Here is a 24,532-nt window from a genome sequence, read left to right on the forward strand (position 1 = left end):
GAGCGAGAACTTCATTAAGGAGGGGCTGGTTATCAACTGGCGAGTCGGTAACTGGGGCTTCGCTCTCTACCGGGGAATCTACTCTGTAAATTTCCTGCTCATCTTCTACCTCCTCCAGGTCCTCATCATCCGCATAGTATTCAGTCCCGGTTTGTTCCTCCATAATTTCAAACTCCTGGTCCCTTTCAGGGAAAGGCTGTCCTTGGTATCTGGGGTGTGGAGTAGAGTATGGAGTAGAATAATGCTGCACCTCTAAGGCTTCAGGTCTTTCGAACCGGGCCTTTTTACTTAGGGGGATAGGATCAGATGAGCCTGAGGGTGTGGCCCCTTGAGGGTCATACGAAAGGAAATGTTCTGGGTTTTTGTCATAAAAATCAGCTAAGGAAGACATCCTTGACATGACCCTGTCTATGTCTTCACTGGACCATTCTTTGGAACAGGGTATGACTTTAGTAGGCAACTTAGAGGACTTAACAAGGGTACCCTTGCTGGATGTTGATGTCCCAGTAGATTTGTGTTTGTCTGCTTAGGAGTGGAAGGCTGTGCTTTCCGCCGTTTCCCCCCCCCCTCCCCGTGCGTGGAAAAATGTTTTCCCTGCCCCTTGGAGGCCCCAGAGACTTTCGACGCCTGGCGTCGAGGGTCGGGAGAGGTATCTGTGTGTTTCGAGCGTGGGGCCTCGCTGGTGTTAACTGCGGCCTCGGTCTCCTGGAGCGCGGCCTGCGGGTGGAAGTCGTCTTCGTCTTCCGACGATCGAACTTCCGTTAATCTAGGGAGCGAGGCACTCTTGGCAAGAGTGGATGATTGCCTTGCGTCATGAGGCGATCTCGATCGAGAGCGCCCAGAGGACACCGAATCGGACCGTTCTATCTGTGCCTCTTTCCGAGAAGTCGACGTCGAGGTTGGACTTAGTGTGCTTTGTGTGTGTAGGGTGTGTAGCGCTTGCGTCGCCGGGGGTCTTCCCCATAGCCGCCCTGCCGGACAACCTTCCGAGGTCGGGGACCTGCGCTCGGCAGTCTTTCGACGCCGTAATGCCCTCGCCGTCCGAAAGTACGGCGTCGCTGCCATCGCTGAAGGTGCCCTCCGCTGCCATGGCTGCCTGCCTGGCGTGGTGGGCCCAACGCATTGTCGAACGGTCCTTAAGTGTCTTAGGCTTAAACCTACTACACGCTCTGCAGTACGCTTCGGGGTGGTCCCTCAGCAAGCAGAGATTGCACGTGGCGTGCCTGTCGACCCAAGGGTATTTGCGGTTGCACTTGGGGCAGAATTGGAAAGGGGTACCCTCCATACGCACCTTGAGGCAGCGGGCTGCTAAGTGTAGGAAATATATAAGGTGTACCTATATACCAAGAGTGAAGAGTATGTACCACCCCCCACTCTCCCTACTTGCAGGGCCGAGGCCAGCGGCCTACTAGGCCCGGGCCGAGGCCAGCGGCCTACTAGGCCCGGGCCGAGGCCAGCGGCCTTCCGAGGCCCAGATCCGTCGTGCAGCAGCCGACGGTCAATGTCTTCTCCAGCCGTCGTCGAGGGTCGACGTTGGGGTGGGGAAGGATGTCGATAAATAATTTTTAACTTCAATAATTAGCAAAAGTATGGCTAAGGCCAGGGAACTCCGCAAGATGCTTCCGACCAGTATGGCGGAAAAAAACAATCTGAGGATCCTAGACGCGCGAGGGATCTTGGGTACAGTGGACGTCACACTAGGGATAGTATTACTGGCACGCCTGTGTCGACGCCCATTTTCGAGTTTCGAAAAACAAACTGTAATACTCCGCAGCTTCCACTAGATGTCGGCCTATGCACAGCATGTGATCTAAGCAGATTCCACAAGCCTCAGAAATGTAATTTATAACACACCTATACACAAGTGTTTCTAGGCGCGAACCACGAGTCAGCCTGGTACTGCAAAAACCAGTTGAATCCCTTTGTTTGAAGTAGCCCTCAGAAAGGAGTCTGCAGGCTAGTGTGTCCGAAAGGGAGGAATGGTGCTCATTTGTTGCAGGTGCTTGTGGCCCAAAGGACACCTGAGGTTGCCGAGGACGACGCTTGGAGAAGATACCATTCCAACATCGCAGGTGTCCTGTAAGTGACCTTGATATGATAAGTCATTTAGAACACACCTGTACACAACTGTTTCTAAGCAAGATAAGGCAGGGAAGACCGAGGGAGGACAAACAATCTTACTAGGCTTTGAAACATTCAGATCGTGCAATTGTGGTAACGCAGGTGGGGGTGCGACAAGAGAACCAGGGGAAGCGTAATCAGGGCAGCATTGCTCCAAGTGCAGCGCGGCTCTGGGTAAGTGCAAGGAGGCATGTGACTGTAGGGTTACAGTTACGGCTCCCAAAAGCGTGGTAGGCCCGCAGGAAGTGCAGGGGCCTGGTACCCAGTGAGACGAGGGTAGCCAGGCCAACAGTCAGGGCAGCAGACAGGTAGGTCAGCAGGGGAGACCTGAACGGGTGTCGCAGGACCTGCACTGAGCACAATAGTTGGGCCCGAGGCACTTCAGGTAAAGGGGGGGAATGAGGGTCCATCACAGGGATTGTCAGACAGGGTAAAATCAGTTTCAGCATGAGCATTGGCTGATGGACCGAAAGGAACAAGTTACTTACCTGTAACTGTTGTTCTCCAGCATGGGTCTGGCATGGATTCACATGCTCATAAATATTCCCCGTCGTCAGGCTGGGAATCCTTGTTAAAGAAAAAAAAAAATCAGTATCAGTTTCGTTTCTGATCTGTTTTTCGTAGTAGTAACCAATCACTGATCTCTGCGTCCTACTGACCACAGCCAATGACTGCCCTCTACCCAAGCCCCGCCTCTGGCAGCCATCTTCAGATTTGGTAGCACGTGAAGTGGCAGTATGACCAAGTGAAGAGCCGCAGTGGGGTAGGCGGGAGGGTTCGCATGTGAATCCATGCCAGACCCATGCTGGAGAACAGTTACAGGTAAGTAACTTGTTCCTTCTCCAGCATGGGGTCTGGCATGGATTCACATGCTCATGAATATAAGAATAGATATCAGTACACACATGCACAACCACGGGGGTTGGCAAAAGGCTCAACATTAAGCAATACAAAAAACTCAACATTAAGCATCTCTTACCTCCTCACCAGGCTCACCTTAAGCAAACAGGTTGCGCAGCACTGCTTGGCCGACCCTGGACTCCTCCCTGGAATCCCGATCGACGCAGTAGAATCTCGTGAAGGTGTGCGTCGACCTCCACGTAGCAGCCCTGCAGATGTCCAGCAGGGGCACACCAGATAAGAACGCCGTAGTAGCAGCGATCGCTCTGGTCGAATGGGCTCTCGGACGGCCTGGCAGCGGTCGGTTAGCCAACCGGTGACAATGCATGATGGAGACGGAGAGCCATCTGGAAATAGAAGACTTGAAGAGAGCCTTCCCTTGATTCGCAGGTCCAAAGTTCACGAACAGCTGTGATGTCCTCCGGAAACTCTTTGTGCGGTCCACGTAGAACTTCAGCGCTCTAGCCACATCCAGCGAGTGCAAAGTCCTCTCGGCCGGCGACGAAGGAGACGGGAAGAAAACAGGTAACACCAGGGGCTCGTTAAGATGGAAGTCCGACGGCACCTTGGGCATAAATGAGGGGTGCGTCCTAAGTACGGTGCTTTGCAGGATAGGGCCTGGATCTCTCCCACTCGTCATGCGGAGGTAATGGCCACCAGGAACGCAGTCTTCCACGACACAAACTTCATAGGTGCAGAGTGCATCGGCTCGAATGGGGGCCCCATGAGCCTGGTCAGCACCACGTTAAGTTCCCACGCCGGGGCCTTCACCGGCGGGAACGACCGGAACAGTCCTTTCATAAACTCTTTTACCAGTCGATGGGACCACAGGGACATCCGTCCTGTGGTTCTGGTATATCTGGAGATCGCCGCCAGATGAATCTTAATGGAGGCATGGGCTAGCCCAGCCTTTGCCAGTGATAGCATGTACGGCAGCACTTGAGGGGCTGTAATCCGTAGGGGGTTGATCTTCTGTGCTCGGCACCAGATAGAGAACCTCTTCCACTTATGCCCGTAGCATTTGAGAGTCGAGGACGCCCTGGCCTTTGCAAGAACCTCTCTGCAATTGGCCGGTATATCGTAGCCTCCAAACTCTAGCGCTGCAGAAGCCAGTCCTGCAGGTTCAGCGACGCCGGGTCGTGGTGGAAGATGGCGCCTCCTTCTCTGGAGAGAAGATCCGCGTCCGCCGACAGCTTGATGGGAGGGGACGTTGACAAGTCCAGAAGGTCCGGGAACCAGATCTGCCTCGGCCACGCCGGTGCGACGAGGATCATCCTGCACCGGGACCTCTTGAGCTGGCTGATGAGTCGAAGCAGCAACGGCAACGGAGGGAACGCATACAGGTATAGGCAGTCCCAGGGGAACAAGAACGCATCGCCCATGCTTCTCGGCTGGGGAAACCTGCTGGCGAACCTCTTGCACTTAGAGTTCATCGCTGTTGCGAACAGGTCGATTTGGGGTTTGCCCCATTGTCGGAAGAGTAGATCCACCTGATCCTGGCGCAGTTCCCACTCGTGACATGCGCGCAGCTCCCTGCTGAGCGAGTCTGCGATGGTGTTGCTTTCTCCTGCCAGGTGGAAGGGAACCAGGAACATCCCCTGGGCGACCGCCCAGTGCCACAGATCCTGTGCCTCCTTGGATAGGGCTGGGGATCTGGTGCCTCCCTGCTTCCGTATGTAAAACATTGTCATGGTGTTGTCCGTGAAGATCCGCACCACCTTGCCCTTGAGCGACGGGAGGAACGATTTGAGAGCCCAGAACACGGCTCGGAGTTCCAGGACGTTGATGTGCAGGAGCCTCTCCTCCGGGAGCCAGAGGCCTCTTGCGTGGAGATCTCCGGTGTGGGCGCCCCAACCTTCCAGGGAGGCGTCCGTCGTCACCGTCTCCTGGTACGCCGGCGTCTGAAAGTCCTTGCCCGCCGTGAGGTGCGCTTGAACGCCCCACCACTGAATCGCCCGCCGGAACACCTCGTTGAGGGTGACCCTGTCTTCGAAGGTGCCCGTCGCCTGCATCCAACGGGCGTCGAGAAATTCTTGAAGAGGGCGCATCCATAGTCTGCAGAGGCGCACCAGGTAGATGCAAGAGGACATCATCCCCAGGAGGGACTTAATGGACCTCACCCTGGCCACGTCCGTGGCAAGCAGGCGCTGCACTTTGCCTAGAATGGCCGTTGTCCGTTCTTCCGATGGGGCCGCCAGGCGCCTCACTGTATCGAGCTTCGCTCCCAGAAACAGGGCCACCTGCGACGGCACCAGGTGGGACTTTGGGTAGTTTATGGCGAATCCCAGATCTGTGAGTAGCTGGATGGTCCTCGCAGTGTGTTCGACGGCGAGTTCCCTCGTCCTTGAGCGGATGAGCCAATCGTCCAGGTAGGGGTAGACGTGAATCCCTGCAGGCGCAGCCGAGCCGCCACTGGTGCTAGGCACTTGGTGAAGACCCTGGGGGCCGACTTCAATCCGAACGGCAGTGCTCTGAATTGGTAGTGGTGTCCCTGGACGACGAACCTGAGGAACTTTCGGTGACTTTTGAGGATGGGAACATGGAAGTATGCATCCTCCAGGTCCAACGACGATAGAAAGTCACCTTCCTCCAGCTGTCCCAGTACGTGCTGGAGGGTGAACATCCTGAACTTTTGTGACCTGATGTATTTGTTCAAACAACAAAGGTCCAGGATGGGGCGCCATCCGCCCGTCTTCTTCCTGACGAGGAAGTACCTTGAGTACACCCCGGAGCCTCTTCGGGACAAGCTCGATGGCGCCTTTCCTGAGCATCGCCAGTACTTCCAACAGCAGTTGCGGGACGTGATTTTCCTTCCTGGCCACAGGTGGAACGTGAGGGCACTTCAGGAATTCGATAGAGTGTCCTCTTGCCAGGGTATCCAGCACCCAACGGTCGGTGAAGATGGACTTCCACACGCTGACGAAGTTAGTCAGCCGGCCTCCCACCGGGGTGCTTCGGTGGGGGCCCGAGACCACAGCCGGTTCAGTCCTGCTTGGAGGTGGTGGCCTTGCCGCCCTGGCCACCTGGCCGACGGCGGCGAGGCGCTCCCTGCTTGCCGCGACCCCTGTAGGCCTCCTGAGACGAGGAGCGTGCCGCCTGGCGGTAGGACGAGCCACCGCTGGATCCCTTGGAGGGACCCTGTCTGCCTCCGGAGCTCCGAAAGGGCCGTTGTTGCTGAAGGGCTCCTAGGGCGCGGGCCGTCTCCGTTTTTATGGCTTGGAGGGATTCGTCCACTGCCTTCCCGAACAAGTTGCTGCCGTCGAACGGCATGTCCAATACCCTGGTCTGGACGTCCTGACGGAAGTCGGTCGCCCGGAGCCAACCCCGTCGTCGTAGGCAAACACCGTTGCCCAGCTGGCGGAACCCGGTATCGGCAATATCAGTTGCCACCGTTATGGCGTGGTCCGACGCCACCTCGCCCTCTTGCAGTATTTCCAGAGCCTCGGACCTCTTGTCCGGCAGGAAGTCCAATATGGGGGCCAGCTTAAACCAGAGCTCCCTGTCGTAACGGGCCACGATCGCTAGGGCGTTGGCCGCTTTGATAGTCGCCGCCAACGAAATGACCCGCCGCCCCATGGCGTCCAACTTCTTTCCCTCGCCGTCCGGCGGGGAATTCGACGTCGAGGCTCCTGACCCCGCCGCTTTCTTCTTCGCCGCCGCCGAGACGACCGAGTCTGGTGTTGGCTGGGCCCTGAGGCACAGGGGAGCGGTTTCGGGGACCCGGTACTACTTCTCGTACCGGTCCCGTTTGGCTGGTGCCGTGGAGGGGTTTATGAGAAACGACAGGCCCTCCTCCCAGATGTCATCGATTAGGGGCACCGCAATGACCGTCTTCCTCTTGGCCTCCCGGCACTGATAGAGGAAACCTTCCCTTTTCTGCTCCTCCGGGCAGAGCTGGAACAATTTGGATGCCCTGGCGATCATGGCGTGGAATGAGCCAATCTCGTCGGGCGGCGAGGCCCGTGCGACGGGAGAAGGGAGACCCGTTCCGTCATAGTCGTCGCCCTCAGAACCCATCGTCGAGCCCAACGCACCGTCATCTCCCGACTCGTGGGAGGATGAGGAGGGAACTGTAGGCCTTACGGGAGCGAGCGGAGGAGAGGGTTGGGTCCACCGTCGTTTGTTCTGAGGACTTCCCGACGGGCAAGGTTGCGGGTCATCCGGCCTGGGCTGTGGGAATCTCGTCCTTATCTCAGAGCATAAGGACTGGATGGCAGATAAAATGGCCGCCGAGCCATCCTGAGGCCTAGGATCCGGCTGCGCCGGAAGGGAAGGCCGCTCTTCCTCACCATCGTCGTCTTCCTCGGTTATCTCCCGAGGATCTTCCTGACAGGATCGAAACTTCTCGAATTGGACTTCGAGGTTCCTCACGGCCTCGGTCAGTTCCTCCTCCGAGGCTGACTCCGAGCTCGAGGAGGGCACCGTGCCCCCCCTCGCTTCTTCCATCATGGCGGCCACGACGATGGGCTGAAAAGAGGATTCCCTCCTTGGCGGCAGGGAAACTCTAGTCCCGGAGGCGGTCTCCGCTGGCGGTGTCTCTGCCGGCTTGGCCAGAGTCGCCGCGATAGCCTCGATAGAGGCCTTCGCCTGCTGGGTAGGGGCCTTGACCACCTTAGGTGCGTCCCGGGCCTTCTTCGGGGAAGGGGCGACACCTCGCTCCCCCTCTTCCGAGATCGGACGGGGCTTCTCCCGAAGCTTACCCGGGTCTCGGACTTTCTCTTCCCCGAACCGTTGGCACGTGGTTGACGGTGCCGGGGAAGGTGCGCCCTGCCTGGCGACCGAAGAGCCCGACCTTTTCGGCGCTCCCGGAGCCAGCGGACCCGCAGCGCTTGGCCTGGTGTTGGGCCCCCGTCGCCGGGGCGCCCGCACAGGACTTAGAAGCCCTCTCGGACCCTTTCTTCTTCTCACCCGTCGAGCCCTTCTCCAACCAGCTTGCAAGACGGGATCGGCGGTCCCTCATGGTCCGCTCCGACAAGTTCTTGCAGAACTGGCAGTCCTTCTCTACATGAGTCTTGTCCCCATGAAGACAGAGGCATCGCGAATGTTCGTCTTCCTTAAACACATTCTGCAGCCCGCATCCAGGGCAGCTGCGAAACAGCTTGGGTCCGGGCGACGAACTCGCATCCTGGGCCATCTCGAAGTTGGCCGCAAATCTTCTGGAATCCTCCAAGAAGTTGATTCGACGAAATCTTCACCTTTGAGGGGCGTAGGGAAATCCCGCAACGGGTAGCCGTTAACGGGAGTAGAAACGGTGGAGCTTGAGGCTCGATTAATCGAAAAAATGTGAAAATTCATCTGAAAAAGCGCGAAACACGCAGTAAAAGCTCGAGAGCTAAGCACGAGGACTCCCAACACTTGAACGTGCGGTAAAAATCTGAGATGGCTGCCAGAGGCGGGGCTTGGGTAGAGGGCAGTCATTGGCTGTGGTCAGTAGGACGCAGAGATCAGTGATTGGTTACTACTACGAAAGACAGATCAGAAACGAAACTGATACTGATTTTTTCTTTACCGAGGATTCCCAGCCTGACAACGGGGAATATTCATGAGCATGTGAATCCATGCCAGACCCCATGCTGGAGAACTGCAGAGACAACAGGTACCGAAATAAACAAGCGAGCAAAGCAAGCTAAAATGAGGATTGAAAGACCACACTGTGCTGGAGGCTCTAGTCTGACAGATTAAGGGACTGACGAGGCAAGGAGCGGAAACATGCATACTATACTTAATCAAGAATTTTCTCTGAAATATTGATACGCCACCAATGTGGACAGGTAGATCCAAGAGATGGAGGATTGGAGAAAAAGGGTGCAGTATGGCTCACCATAGATGGACATGTTTGCCTAAAGATGCTGCAAGAAACCAGCACAGGAGCAGTTTTCTCTGCAAAATACCCTTCAATAACTGCCATATGGAGTACTGGTTTTCAAGACTATTTGGGAGTTTTTCAACAGTGCCATACAACGCTACTGTAGAAATTAAGAGTCATTACTGAATGTTCCACCTTTGTGCGCCTTACAGCTGCACTCAGATGAATCCAGGAACTGTGTCCCTTCTCCCTAAGGGAGAGCCAGTCCCTTTGGGACTAGGGAGTTGAGCCCACAACGCAAGACAGTATAGGGGATTTGGCAAGCGGGAACTCGGCACATCTACGCCCCCCTCATTTAAGGGCAAGGACTCCCAAGCGAGTACATTTGTAACGTTATGTTGAAGGATATTTATACTGGTGGATCTGAAAGAAAAGGGGGGAGGTTAAGGGCACATTAGTAAGATAAAGTTTGGAGAGAGAGCAAAGGAGCTGTGATGTGCTGTTGGCAGCTTCAGTTCGGTTAACACCGTTCGCTGAGCTTTTTGGTGTGGTATCCAGCCGGAATCTGCCATGTGCGGTTGTAAAGGGTTCTGTGCAGTCTGTTTGTTGCAGTGAAGTGCGTGTGGGTTGCTGTGGTTTAAGACGTATGGTTGTGTTTGGTTAGGGTTTGAGAGGTGTGAGGAGGGGTCAGGTTTTAGTAGGGAATGTTACTAGGCTAGATGCATGGAGAAAAGAACATTCATGTTTGTATTTTGAGATTTAGGCAAAAATGTCTAACAGTGATTTAGTTTCAGAATGACAAGGCCGTCTCATCTCTGTCGATATGTTCCGTTCGTTAATCTATACAAAGGGTTGTTGCGTACATGGGGACCAATAATGTTAAAGAAAAGCGACCTTTAAATATGCTTGGTTTGGCTGCTGACCTCTCCCTAAAACCGGAATCCCAAGAACAATTGAATTATGCCTCATTTCAGTGAGACATATACGAGACCTTTACCTGGGAAGGAGGAGATTATGCGGAACGAGTTGACCTCTAGGATCAAGCTAAGTGCAGAGACACCATGCTGTGGGGAAACTGCTGTAGTAGACAAGAGTTGGTGCATCCTGGAGGCAGGACCATGTGGCACAAGTGGTGGGCGGAGAGCCCACGAAACACTGTCAAGCCCAAGAACACAGGAATGTGCAAACTGCAAGGACTCAAGTGGAGAGAAGCTGAGCTACGACAGAGGCAGAAGACTTGCATGACTGACTAACGGCAGCTGGCAGAAGAAATCGGGAACAGACAATCCAAGAAGCCTGGTTCCATCGCCTTGGAGCAACCCTCCTCCCCAAGAGAAGGCCAGCGTGAAGCAGGTATGTGGCTCTCAGCAAGGAGAAGGGGGGAGGATGAGCTCCACGGGGTACCGAGGAGGAACCAGAATGCTGAGAAAGTGACCCAAGTGCCAAAGAGGACTGGTAGGCCTGTAAACAGTACTAGGAAAAATACTGCAAGGGGGGGGGGAGGCAGGGGAATCGAAACTGTGAGGGGTTATTAGAAACCCAAAATCAAACAAAATATTGAAAGGGGTGAACTTGAAAGAAATGTAGGGTTCACAGAAATTAGGAGAATAAGAAATACCAGAGCAGGGTGTAGAGAAGCTAAACAACCAGGAGGGGTGAGGGGGGTGGGTACGAGAATCCTGCCCTAGACCACTCTAGGCTAAGAATACGAGCCATCCACAGAGGATAGAAACTTGCATCCCAAAACCTCAAGTAGAGGCAGAAGGTCACCACTGAAACACCACAACTTACTATTGGCATAAATTTAAGGAGTCCTGGTAGGGTGAAAGACGGAAGTTGAGTAACAAGGACCTACAAATCCAAGAGACTAGTTTGGTTGAACAGTACGGGAAACGCTGGGAATTCAAGAGTAACATTTCCAGAGACCTTCTTGGAGGGGACACGCCAGCCAGCATAAGCCAAGCGAGGGGACTCTAGCTAACATTTGCCTTTGTTAGTAGTAGGGTCAGTTAGAAAGATAACGGGTTTGGACATAGGAAAAAGTGGAGTTCTGTAGTAAGAACCTGACAAGCACCTTTGTTCTTTTCTTAGGCTAGAGAAAACGACACTAGGTGAAAGATTCTAACACTTTAAAAAGTGTTTGAAACATGTCCAGTTGTCCGTGTCACATCTCGGACCTACCACAACTCGAGCCAATTGATTCAGTGAACATGAAAAGCCCAGTATGGACAATATGATTCATCTAGAGGGACGGGTTGTGGAAGAGTGCATGCAGCAACTAGATCACTCACCTGGAAATACTGAACAGCTGACGACTCCTCCGTCCGCTCACTGAAGACGGACCGCTCAGAGTTGTGGCCCCGGCAGTTCTTGAGGATATTATAAAAAGAGCAAAAATCTGGAGGCGGAAAAAGGGGGGTAGACCAGTTTACACCATGGAGACATCACACCAACCTAAATCAAAGAACTAATGCTGTGCATGCTATGCTTCAATGAGGGAAAACAGTGAGCTTTAAATGACAGGATAAAAAAAAAAAATAGCAATGGAAAAAAAAAAATCTGAAAATGACTGTTAAACAACCTGCCCTTGATCCAAAAGCAGTAAACTGGATTAATGGAGAGGATATTATATATTTATTTTCTTTATACAATAAGTAATACATGGAAATTAAGGATTAAAACACAGCAAAGAGAAAGAAAAAAAGCATTAAAATCATAAGAGCTAGACAAGACAACAGTACATTTCCTGATTCCTAGTCTGTGACATGCTTATCCCACATTTTGTATGGCGCTATATTCCTATGACTATTTCCTGCTAGGAAGCAGGTGGTCCAGAAGGGATCAGATACCATATTTGCGTCAGGTGCGAGTATTATTGGCAAGTAGGATTTTCCACTTACACTGCCCTTCCAACTACCCAGTAGTGCACATCAACATGGGTTTAAGACTTACCATTGGGCGTTGCAAATTGTATGAGGACACTATTGCAGCCCAATGTGACAATAAAAGACTGCTTGCCGACTCGACTGCACTCAGTTTCACGGGACACCGAACACTTAAATACGCACACATCTTCGTCTGCAGAGAAAGAAAGAGCACAAGTTTAATAAATTGTGGATAGCGCTGAAACTTCAGCAGGTTACACAAATACTGAAGAATCAAAGAGCAATAGCACTATCACCACATAGATAAAACAAACATTTGCGTTTTGGGTCGCCGTTGGAGATTTTCGCAAAAAGGTTTTACTTTCAAACCCCTAAAACAAGCTTGAAGGAAATGCAGATGGAAAGGTTCGGACTGGCCCTTAAATCTTGCAGGTATACTACTGAAGGTAGGCAGGCTGCTTCGCAAAAGGGTTGGAAGACAAAGAAATGACAAGATCACCATTAGAAGGGAAGAGCTTAAACACATGCTTTTGTCTAAAGGGTAGGTTGGAGATGGGCAACGCTGGCATGACCTGCATTACTTACCGTAAAAGCATTCGATGATTGTATCTGCTTAGATTCACATGCTGTGCATATAGTCCAACATCCAGTGGTCACGCGGAGTATTGCATCTTGTCTTTCGAGGATCGAAAGGGGACGACGACATGGGCATGCCTGTAACACTATCCCTAACGTGATGTGTAGTGTACTCAAGATCCCTCACGCGTTGTGATCCCTTCGATTGTATTTTTTCTGCTGTGAGGGAGCCTATGACTATTGGGATTACAGAGAGTAGTAAGACGTCTAGGTTCCTTCCATCTGAGCAGGGGAGGGAGTGGGGGGTGGGGGGAGCATGTGAATCTAAGCAGATCCAATCATCACAAATGCTTTTACGGTAAGTAATGCATGTCTTCTGATGCTTATTAATCTGCTTAGAATCGCATGCTGTGCACAGACTAGCAAGCAGTTCCCCGAGCTGGAGGTGGGTTTTGAGAAGAACAGTAGTGAAAAGATGTCTTAGTACTGCTTGTCCCACCTGGGAATCAGCCCTAGAATGAGTGTCCAGCCAATATTGTTTTTATAAAAAGGTGTGTACAGAACTCTAGGTTGCCGCTTTGCAAATAGACTCTAGGGGAACATATGTAATGAAAGCCCCAGTGCCTCGAGTAGAATGCGCTCTAGGCTTGAAGGGCAGTGCTCTCTTAGCAAGAGAAACAGGGATGCATTTGACAATCCACCTTGAGATTGCCGATTTAGAGACAGGATCCCCTTCTCTACCAGCTGCCACTGGAATGAAAATTGTGTGGGGTTTAGTTCTGTCCAGGTAGAATACGTACATGTAATGGGTGTAGGCTTCTTTCTGCCAGGTTAGTAGGGTTCTGGAAGAAAGTAAGCAATTCAATTGATTAGTTCACATGGAATTTGGAGATAAATGTAGGCGCAAATCGAGAGTGAGTGCGCAGAACCATCTGGTCTCTGAACAGTAACGAAAGGGTCTAGTACTGAAAGGGCCTTTAGTTCAGTAGAACAAGTTACTTTCTTACCTGGTAACGTTCTTTCGATGGGATGGTCCGACGACGTATTCCATATCTATGACATGTAATCACCACAGCTGTGCTGCTTCGGAAACTTTTTTCGGCGTCTGCGTCCTGCGTCGATGACGTCGATGCGCCGTAGTCTAGGGCCTCCTCCGACGTCATCCGATGTGATAAGTAGGACGCACGACGCCCGTAGCCTCAGTTGTAGTTTTTTTCCCCCAGAACGTGTGACACTAGTCAACTGCCAGTCAGACACAAAGCCTTGCGGAACGTAAGCTGCAATCGCAAAAGAAATTCTGCAGCGGGGAAGGCAGGGCGGGAGCGATATGGAATATGTCGTCGGACCATCCCATCGAAAGAACGTTACCAGGTAAGAAAGTAACTTGTTCTTCGAGGGGATTGGGTCCTCCGACGTATTCCATTTCTATGACAGACTCCCAAAGCAGTACCATAGCAAGGAGGAGGGAAAGCATTTAGAATCAAAATTGAGAATAGGCAATCAAATAGCAGAGCAAAGGACTGCCTTGCCAAAGGCCAGATCCTGTGCTCGGATGGAATCGAGGGAATAGCGACGTACAAATGTATGTACTGAAGCCCAGGTGGCTGCATCACAGATGTTGCGAATAGGAACACCCCTCTGCAGGGCAGTAGACGCAGCCATACCCCTGGAAGAATGGGGCCGGAAGCCAGCCGGTGGGTCCTTACCCGCCAAGCGGTAGCACTCCAAGATGGCCAAAATAATCCAGCGAGACAAAGTCTGTTTCGTCACAGCTTGCCCCAAACGCTTTCCAGCGTAACCAATAAAGAGTTGATAGTCCACTCTGACCCGGGACATGCGTGAAACATAAAAGCTTAAAGCTCTCCTAGGATCAAGCCTATGGAGCCTCTCCTCTTCCTTACCAGGATGCGGAGGAGGATAGAATGCCGGAAGAACAACCTTCTGGGCCTAATGAAATTCCGTCACTACCTTCGGAAGCAAAGAAGGACGAACTCGAAGGACAACCCTGTCCTTGTGAAATACAGTGAAGGGTGGCTTAACTGAAAGTGCCTGTAACTCAGTCACGCTGCGAGCGGAAGTAACCGCAACTAAAAACAGTTTTCAGAGTTAACAGCCTCAAAGGGCAAGAATGTAAAGGCTCAAACGGAGCACCAATAAGAAACTTAAGAACAAGGTTTAAATCCCAACCGGACACCAGGAAAGGTGACGGAGGGAAGACATTAGTGAGCCCTTTCAGAAACTGTGAAATTAAAGGTATTTTAAAGTAAGAACACTCTTCAGACGAGCACTTAAAGATGGACAGCGCCGCCAGGTAACCTTTAATGGTACCCACTTGCAAGCCCCTGTGGGCCAAAGAAAGTAAAAAGGACAGAACCATGGGGATGTCACATGCAAAAGGATCCACATTCTGAACTCTGCACCAGTCGCAGAACTTACGCCAACGGTACAGAGACTTTGTTGCTGGCCTTCGGGCCGAAAGCAACACCTCCATCACGTCTTCAGGGAGGTCCCAACCCCTATACCTCAACCTTTCAGAAGCCAAGCGTGAAGGTTGAGGGATCTGACCTCTGGATGGAGAACCTGACCCCCCCCCTCCCGTGAGAGCAGATCGTCTCGGTAGGGAAGACGACGTGGAGGGCAGATGGACAAGTCGAGAAGGTCCGGGTACCACGTCCTCCGAGCCCACACCGGAGCAATGAGGATCATCCGGGAACCAAACTACCGTAACCTCCGCAGCACTTGCGGGATGACGGGGACAGGAGGAAACACGTACAGCAGCGGGAATGACCACTCCACCACGAACGCGTCTCCCAAGGCTCCTTTTGGAGGAAATTCCCGCGAGCAAAACCTTTCGCACTTCCGGTTGACACTGGAGGCGAAGAGATCCACTTGAGGGGTCCCCCAAAGGGCGAAGGTCTCCAGGAGAATCTCCTGAGCCAACTCCCACTCGTGCGAGATCGTGCTCTGCCTGCTCAGAGCGTCCGCCGTCACGTTTTCGTCTCCGGCCAGATGAACTGCCGAGATCGAAACTTCCTGCTGGATGGCCCAGAACTCGAGCTGCATCGCCTCCCTGCACAGAGGAAGTGACCCTGCCCCCCCCCCCTTTTTGTTGAGGTAGTGCAAGGCCACTGTGTTGTCCGTCAGGATCAGGACACTCTTTCCTCGCACAGTCGGCAGAAAAGCCTTCAGGGCTAGCCTGACAGCCCTCAGCTCCAACAGATTGATATGGAGTCTGGACTCCGACGGAGACCAACGACCGCTGACTGTCAGCCCGTTGGCATGAGCTCCCCAACCCGTGAGGGATGCATCCGTCACGATCGTCACCTCCGGCCAGGGAAGCCAAAATGGAGCCCCCTTCATCAAGTTGCCTTCGACGACCCACCACAGAAGGTCCCGGGCGACAGAGGGCAGCACCTGAACCGGGTCCGACATCCTGCCGGAGGACTGCGACCATTGCGTCTTAAGCCCACTGCAAAGATCTCATCCGCAGGTGAGCCTCTGGCACCAGAAGAATGCAGGATGCCATGAGGCCGAGCAACCTCAAGAACTCGAACGCTGGGAGCGTCTGGGCATGCTGAAACTTGTGCACCATCTGCTGAATGTGAAGAGCCCTCACCTGGGGAGGAAAACACTGCCCCAGGGAAGTGTCGAGCACTGCTCCGATGTACTGGAGCCGCTGTGTTGGCGTCAAATGGGACTTCTTTAAATTGCGGGAGAAGCCCAGCCTGTGAAGGGAGTGGCAGGTGACGGACAGATGATCCAGGACTTGCTCGGGAGAGCTCCCCCTGATCAACCGATCGTCCAGGTAGGGGTAGACGTGAATCCCCCCTTGCCTGAGATGCGCTGCCACCACCACGAGCTTGGTGAAAACCCTCAGGGCGGAGGTCAATCCGAACGGCAGGACCCGAAACTGAAAGTGCGAGTCGCCAACCGCGAACCTCAGGTACTTCTTGTGCTTGGGATGGATCGGCACATGGAAGTAAGCATCCTTGAGGTCGAGTGACACCAACCAGTCCTGAAGCTGAAGGGCCTGGAGGACTTGAGACAGTAACCATCTTGAACTTGTCCTTCCTGAGGAGTTTGTTCAAACCGCGCAAGTCCATGATGGGTCTCAATCCCCCGTCTTTCTTCGAAATCAAAAAATAAGGGGAATACCATCCCTTGTTCCTCTCCGCTACAGGCACCAGTTCTATGGCGCCTTTCTCCAGCAGGGCTTCAATTTCCTGCGCAAGGAGCGGATCCGGACTCTGCAAAGAGAGGTTCCCCGGTGGATTGTCGCGAGGCCTGTGCCGAAAGGGAAGACAGTAGCCGTGGGTTATGATCTCCAGAACCCACACATCTGAAGTAATGGCTTGCCACTCTACAAGATGCTGCGCCAGCCTTCCCCCAACCGGCGAACCATGGGACATGGCCTCATGACTGAATGAGAGCGGCTGCGGCGTTACCTGAGGGCAAAGAGGCAACTGCCCGAGCGGCCTTGGCACCACGGGTACCCTGTCGTCCACCTCTGGTACCCCTGCGTTGGCCTCTTTGACTGCCAGCTCCTCTCGCTTTACTGAAGGACGAATAATAGCGAAAGGAACCACCCCTCCACTGCTGTCCCCTAGGACGAAAAGGCGGAGGTTGGCGAACTGCAGCGCCCAACGACTTTGCTGCAGCTTTTGAGGTCTGCAACCTCTCAAGGCTCTCGTCAGCCTTGCTGCCAAAACGGTGTTCACCGTCAAAGGGCATGTTGAGGAGCCGGGACTGCACATCAGGAGCAAACCCCGACTTCCGCAACCAGGCAAACCTGCGTATTACGGTACTCGCCGCCATGGACCTACTGACGCATTCAGCTAAGTCCAAATCCGACTGAATGGACTCACATGGCATCCTTACCATCCTGGACCATAGCAAGGAAACCATCCAGTTCGTCCCCTTCGGGAATATGTTCAGCCGCTAATGCAACACAGTTCCACAGAGTGTGTGTGTGAAACGAGACAAGGCACAAATGGAGTTGGCCGCCTGAAGCGCCATACCACCAGAAGAAAACACTTTCTTCGCCCAGCCATCAAAACGTTTGTCGTCCCTATCAGGAGGGATGGTAGGGTATGACGCCTGCTTTGCCGGGGACGTGGCCGCCTACACCACCAAACTCTCCGGAGTGGGGTGCCTGGTCAAGCAGCAGGGGTCGCTACTGGCTGGATGGTATTTTCGCGACAAGGATCTGCCCACCGCCGGGAGACTCTCCGGAGCAGTCCAAGCCGCCGCCGCCCTTCTCTGTAAAGCCATATGAAACGGCAGTACCGGATCAGTTGGGGGACCAACATCAAGGATGTCCGTCAGATCATCCTGCACAAACTCCTCTGGGGGAGCAGACCATCCCAAGTACTCAGAAACCCTAGCCTACAAAACTCCACCTCCGGAGAGGTGTCCAGTCCCCTGGCATCATGCAGTGACTGTCTCAAATCGTCAAACTGACTATAGCCCGAGACAATTTCATCTGGAACCTGACTAGCAACCAGGTCATCAGAATCCTCATCCGCCTCTTAAATATAGTCCAGGTGGCGAAAAGAAGGCACCCGAGAGTGCTTGCTCTTAACCAGAGCCTTCCTAGGGGGTTCTCCCGTGCCACGGGGTACCTCCAACACGAAAGGCGTCGATGGCGTCAAGCGAATCGGCGCCGGCGTCGAGAGAACCGGCATCGGCGCCGAGAGGATCGGCGTCGACGTCAGATGCAGCGCCTCCAGCATCGGCGGCGTCGACACAGCCCTCGAAGCCGGAACTCCGAGCGTGTCCCTCGACGACCAGAGCGTCGACGGCTTCGACGACTTCCTCGGAGCCGGAGCCTCGAGAAAGCCTGTCGACGCCCTCGACGCCTCAGACGTCGATGTCTTCCTCAAAGACCTCACAGGTGCATGCGGTCTCGAACGCGTCGAGGACCGGGACCTGGAACGGGTACGGCGAGAACGCGTCTCCTTGTCCAAACGGGACCTCTCCCGTGACTCGTGCCGACCACTCTTGCGAGCGGTGTCTCTCGACCTCTCACGACCGACCCCACTCGGGGGCGCGGACGGCTTAGTACCCTGTGACTCAAGAATCGCCAGCATTTTCTTCCCGAAGGAAGCCCATGCCTCCGGCGTCGCACGGCTGGTGGGGTAAGCGACGTGCCGGGCAGAGTCCTCCGAAGAGGACCTGGAAGACGACCGGTGTCGGCGCTTCCGAGAATGCCTCGAAGAGGCTGAGGAGTGGCGAGACAGACTCCTAGAAGGAGACCCACGAGACTTCCGACGATGACGCGGAGAGTCACCCCTCGAATCATCCGTCGAAAGCCCCGCAGACTTAGACTTCCTGGGCTTGGACACCCGACCTACTGACAACAACTTCTTAGGTTCGCGTAAGGCTTTGGACGTGAGCGACTGGCAGTCGATAGTCATCCGTGTCGTGGGCCTCCCCGAGGCACCAGAGGCAGGCGTTGTGCGAGTCCGTCACCGACATCTTGACCCACACTCGCCGCACTTCTTGAAACCCGGATGCGGGGTCGAAGACGAAGTTGAAGACATCTTCACACGAAGGATTGTCACAAAACGAACAGGTTCGAAGAACCGAGAAGAACAGAACTCCAAAGAGTCAAGGCGTTAACCGAGAATCACGTTCGCGGAAAAAACGGAACTGAGGCTACGTGCGTCGTGCGTCCTACTTATCACATTGGATGACGTCGGAGGAGGCCCTCGACGACGGCGCATCGACACAGACGCCGAAAAAAGTTTCCAAAGCAGCACAGCTGTGGTGATTACATGTCATAGATATGGAATACGTCGGAGGACCCAATCCCCTCAAAACCCTTCTTATAGAAGTGATAGCCACTAGGAAGGCTGTCTTATAGGTAAGACATTTTAGACTATCCTTGTGCATAAGCTTAACGGGGGATCCCATGGTTCTAGTTAGAACCACATTTAAGCTCCACCCGGAAGCTGGGTTAGAAATGGGGGCGTGGGGTGAATCATTTTAACCCCTTACATGAAAGCCTTATGAACTGGTATTTTCCAGCACTACACCTTCTGCTGTGACAGTGTAGGCTGAGAGAGCAGCTAAGTGAACCTTCAGGGAATTAAAAACCAGCCGTGAATCCAGTAAGTGGGTCAGGTACAATACAATGGGATTAGGAGAGCAGTCAGTGGGATGGACACACCAGATAGAGTTTCCATTTACTGGAAAAGCAGTATCGGGTGTTGGGTTTTCTTGCTTCGCAGAGTATGTCCATACATCTCTCAGGGAGTTGAATGTGTCCAAACTATGACCTCAGGAGCTAGGCCGCTAAATTCAGAGTTTGCGGGCATGGGTGAAGTGTCTTACCTTTGTCCTGAGACATGTTGTACAGGGAAAAGGAAGTCACTGGAGGAGATGGACAGCTCCATCTGACGAGCGAACCAGGGTTGGCAGTCGCACAAAATCATGGTGAGTGGTTCCTGGTGCATCTTGTGCACGATTGTTGCGTAGGGGAGTTGGGGGGAAAAGCGTAAACAAATTTCCCTGACCATGTGATCCATAGTCCGTTACGCTTGGATGGTTCTGGGGGTCCCTGGAGCGCAATCTTGCCATTGAGCGTTAAAGAGTTGCAAACAGGTCGATCTCTGAGAAGCCCCATTCTGTGAAAACGTTGGAGACTATGTCTTTGTGTAATCGCCATTCGTACTCCATAGGTAGTGGGAAATCTCTGCTGATTAAGTCTGCCAGAAGATTGAGCTCATCTGGAACATGTGACAACAGGAACATGCGTTTGGGAGCCCACTTCTAAATGTTCTGGAACAGTTTGAACAGCCCTGGAGAGTGAGCACCCCCCGGTTTGTTCAGATAGTACATGGCTGTGGTACTGTCTGAGGATCAGGACCGTCTTCCGTTGCAGTTGTGTCTGAAAGGCTTTCAGGGCTTTGAACACTGCTAATAGTTCCAACAGATTTATGTGGTTGGATGTTATGTCTGAAGACCACACTGCGCTATTTGTTGAAGCAGGTGAGCACCCACCCTGTGAGAGAAGTGTCACGAGAAGGGCTTCCACTGCGGGAGTGGTGAAGGATTTCCCTTTCAAGAGGTTCTCCCTCGACCACCACCGCAGCGAGAGAACGAGGGGTGGCGAGATTACTAGATCGTCCCATTGTCCGCTGGCCTGCCACCACTGGCAGTTGAGCCACTCCTGCATTGGACGCAAGCGCGCATGAGGAACCAAATAAATGCAGGACGCCATCATTCCTAGCAGTCGCATAGCTTTGCGTACCATCACCTCTCGACTGGCTACATAGTGAGGGATTTGAAACAGGTTTTTGACCCCCTCGTTGAAAGGGAAGACAAGGCTGTCATTTGTTCGAATTAGATCCAAAGAAATGTTTGATTGGACTGGTGTCTAAGCTGGATTTCTTCTCGTTGATGGGAGAATCCCAGGCTGAATTAAACGTCCATTGTCTTTTGGGTATTTGACAGGCATGTCTTGTAGGAGTCCCCTGTTATGAGCCAGTTGTCGAGGCAAAGAGAAACCCAGGATGATAGCCTGCGCAGGAGTGCTGCTGCCACTGCCAGTACCTTTGTAAATACCCTTGGGTGCAGAGGCTATGCCAAAGGGTAGTACCTTGAACCGATCGTGCTTGTCCTGTATCATGAATCAGTTATTTTCTATGCACCAACAATATTGAAATATGAAAGTATGCATCTTTCATGTCCAATGTTGCCATGTAATCCCCCTGTGTGACAGCGGGATTACCTCCTGCAGACTGACCATACACAACTTTTGAGGCGTGACAAATTTGTTTGCTGAGCGCAAATCTAGTACAGAGTGCATGAGATCCTTTTTGGGTACAAGGAAGTTCACTGAATAAATAGCAGTGTTTACCTGTAGAAGAGGTACGACTTCTATGGCGCCCTTTTCCTGTAGGGTCTCGACTTCTTGTAGCAGGATGCACAGATGTTCTGGCGTCTTGATCGTGGCGGTCTGAATTGGGGGACCAGCAGAATTCTATACAATACCTGTGGGCCACAGTCTTGAGTACCCACTGGTCTGTAGTTATACCCTCCCATGCTTGAAGAAATGAGGTTAGCCGGACCCTGACCGGGGATGCAAGGGAGGGGACCTGGATCTGCGGGTCATTTTGGCCTGAGGCCAGGGAGCATCAAGGGGTAGAATTCCAGCCCCTTCCCTTACCATGTTGTTTACCTCTTGTGGGATACAGTGGGGGGTGTAGCTGCTGGTTCCTTGTGGAGAGGACCAATTATTTCCCTGAGCCGTATTGGTTTTGAGGGAAACGTTGGCCACGAAAGGAACATCTAGTCCCACTCCCCCTCCTTGGGGAAGGTCTCTGGGTGATTTGATCCAGGGTCTTGAAGCATCATGCACTTTCTTCGCAGTTTCAAGCGCTTCGTCAACTGCCTTTCCAAATAAATTAGTGTTCTCCACCTGCTTATTTATTAGTGAAGCTTGAGTCTCTGGTTTAAAACCAGAGTTACGCAACCATGAGTGCCTTTCCAGGTGGTTATCCTGAACAAAGGACCTGCCGGCTGTCTTTGCCACATCCAAAGTATTTTTTAGGATACTTTGATTAATCTGTCTTCCTTCTGCTACCATGGAGAGCAGGCGAGCCCGCAGCGGTTCAGAGACTTCTTGAAGGCCTTCCTGTAGCAGGCCCATTGTGCATCGGCAGAGCTGGCCAACAAAGTCATGTTATTTGCGATGAGTGGAAAAGGCTGCAGCCGCCGTGACTTTTTTCCCCCCTAGTCCGTATAGCCTCTTGCACTCCTCGTGGGGGGAGGGGGTGCCACCCCCCCCCCCCCCTGCCCTTTTCCTGGTTGTAGTTACCATCAGTGGGTCTGGAGTAGCATGGGCCCTAATGTAGAAGGGGTTGGAGGCGGAGGGTTGAAACAATTTCTACTCTACAATTTACTGCAGGTGTCAATAATGAAGGGGCCAACCACTTTGATAGAATTGAACAGAGGAATAGCTTGGCTGGCAGTTTCCCTTTCAAGATGTCCGACAAAATCTGCCTCTGGTACAGCTTCCTGGGTAACAATCTGAAGTGTTCCGCTGCCCTTCTTAATATAGCGTTAAACGTCATTTGGTCATCAACCGGTGAGGCCTGTCGTGTGGGTGTGGTCGGAGGGGTGAGTGGGGGAGGGGGAAATCCATGCACAAGGTTACGGTGTTGGATTAGGGGACTGCCAAGGCTGAGAATCACCCAGATCGGGGTTGAATCACCCCCCCACCCCTCTGTGGGGTCTATATGAACATCAGACTTTGCGAAGGGATATTCATTCTTATTGTATTGGTCCACAGGAACCTCATCCTCAATGAGGTCATAAGTATATTATTCTTGAGAAGGATCAAAGACCTTTTAAAGTTTAGCCACAGGGTGACAGGGACTCAGAGGCCTCTTGGGCGTGGACTTTACTGAGAGTTGTACAAATCTCTCTAACCTATCCATACCACCCTCAAACTTCTCCCTGGTCCAAACAGATGAACCAGGGGAGCCTAGGGGTGGAAAAGACTCTTATAAATGTATCTTTCGTCGCAGAACGTTGAGATTTCTGCTTTAATGAAAAAATCCCTCCGGTGCCTTCCGAAAAAAAGCCTTTCGGGGGACCAACGGTTGATGTGTGTCCTTGTGTTTGTCCTTCGCCTCTCTGTGGGTTCCAATTAGTCCCTTGCCCTATCCCTGGATTTCAACAAATCCCTAGGTTGGTCCTTGGATATCGAAGAATCCCTGGACCGTTGCTTCTGTCTATCTGCCAAAATAATCCTCGCAATGCTTTCGGCAACCTCTTCAGAGGCAGAAAGGTGTCTAATTCGGGCCTGTAGTTGCGAGGGTGTTTTTGGCGGAACCGGGGCCCCCAAACATGAATGCCTTCTCCCGATGCATTTCGACCGTCTCCTGAATATTGGGGGCAGCATCCTTTGATTTAGAATGCCCGGTCGCAAAGTGCACCTCCGGCTGCAGGGAGGGCTTCCAATCCAGGCGATAGGCGGGCAGGGCCAAAATATCCGATGTGCCCGTTGGTGCTATGGGGCGCTTCAACTGTCTTGTCGAAGTCGTCCCTAGGGTTGTGTCCTTAGTGTGTAAAGTGAGCGTCCGTCGCCGGGGTCTACATTCCCGTAGCAGAACCAGAGTCTTGCCTGACGGGGGCGAGGACGGATGCCGCGGAGCGGTAAACGCTCCGCCCAGAGGTCAACGGCCTCCGAATCAGAGGCCTGTTCGTCACTTAGCCCTTCTTCGCACTCGGCGTCTGTGGCAGAGGGAGAACTAGACTCGGCCTGCGACATAGGTCGCCCACCGCTTAACACGGCGCTCCTTTAATGTCTTTGGGCTTGCAAGCCGCACAAGCCGTTTCGTCGTGATTCAAGGGCGGCCAGACACCCATTACACTTAAGGTCTTTTTCCCTCCAAGGAAATTTGGCCTTATACGATGGACAAAACCTAAACGGAGTCCTCTCCATAGCAGAGGAAACAAATAGTGACAAAAAGACCCAGGGAATAAAGAGGAAAGGCATTCTCAGAAAAAGGAACTATCGACCCCGACCCCACTCTCCCTAATGTGTAGGCCAGCCAGAAGGTCCCAGCCACGTGGTTGGCAGATCTGACCAGAACACTGTCCGTAGAAGATCCGAGGAACCGGCTTCAGCGTAGATCAGAAAACAGCCGAAGGACTAGACAATAGGATGATATTCTATAACTTTATAATATACGACCAAGGGTCGAAAGGATAACAATAGCAATTTCCCTGGACGAGCTTCGCATAAGGCGACCAGTATGCTGGGTGGAAAAAACAAATCAATGAGGGACCTCGACGCGCAAGGGATTTTGGATACACTACACGTCACGTAGGGATATTGTTACAGGCACGCCCATGTCGATGTCCCCTTTCGATTCTATTCTCGAAAGACAAGATGCAATACTCTGCAGTGACCACTGAATGTCAGACTATACGCACAGCATGCGATTCTAAGCATATTAACAAACATCAGAAAATATGGATCAGGAGACCTACCTCAAGAGAGCAGAGCAGGCCACCCCTCGCTTCTCCCCCTGCCCCTGGGGAGACGGGAATGAAATGACACAACTATCAGGGTGGATGGATTCCATGCAGAGTACAGAAATACTACTACTCCAATGATCCACTTTATTTGGTACATATAGTCTGGTTCTAATCATATCACTGAATATTCCATAACATTAAAAAGGTATTTGTACCGTGCGCTGCCACCACCGAAGTGGTCCCCAAGCGT

At 52.8% G+C, this 24,532-nt stretch overlaps 1 protein-coding gene across 10 annotated transcripts in view; it reads right to left on the reverse strand.

Moving 5' to 3' along the window:
* CARM1 (coactivator associated arginine methyltransferase 1) overlaps positions 1 to 24,532 on the reverse strand; it is a 455,353-nt gene that overhangs the window by 324,976 nt on the left and 105,845 nt on the right. For all 10 annotated transcript variants that reach the window (XR_011259957.1, XR_011259956.1, XR_011259959.1 and 7 more), the window contains exons 2-3: positions 11,780 to 11,905; positions 11,119 to 11,225 (exon numbers count right to left, since the gene is read on the reverse strand). Coding sequence is in view for 4 of the 10 variants with exons in the window: in XM_069604256.1 (XP_069460357.1) it covers positions 11,119 to 11,225; positions 11,780 to 11,905 (233 nt within the window). In the remaining 6 variants the exon portion in view is untranslated. The remainder of the gene's footprint in view (positions 1 to 11,118; positions 11,226 to 11,779; positions 11,906 to 24,532) is intronic.

This window comes from Ambystoma mexicanum, chromosome 3q, assembly GCF_040938575.1.
Source record: "Ambystoma mexicanum isolate Mex_15411 chromosome 3q, UKY_AmexF1_1, whole genome shotgun sequence".
Taxonomy (NCBI): domain Eukaryota; kingdom Metazoa; phylum Chordata; class Amphibia; order Caudata; family Ambystomatidae; genus Ambystoma; species Ambystoma mexicanum.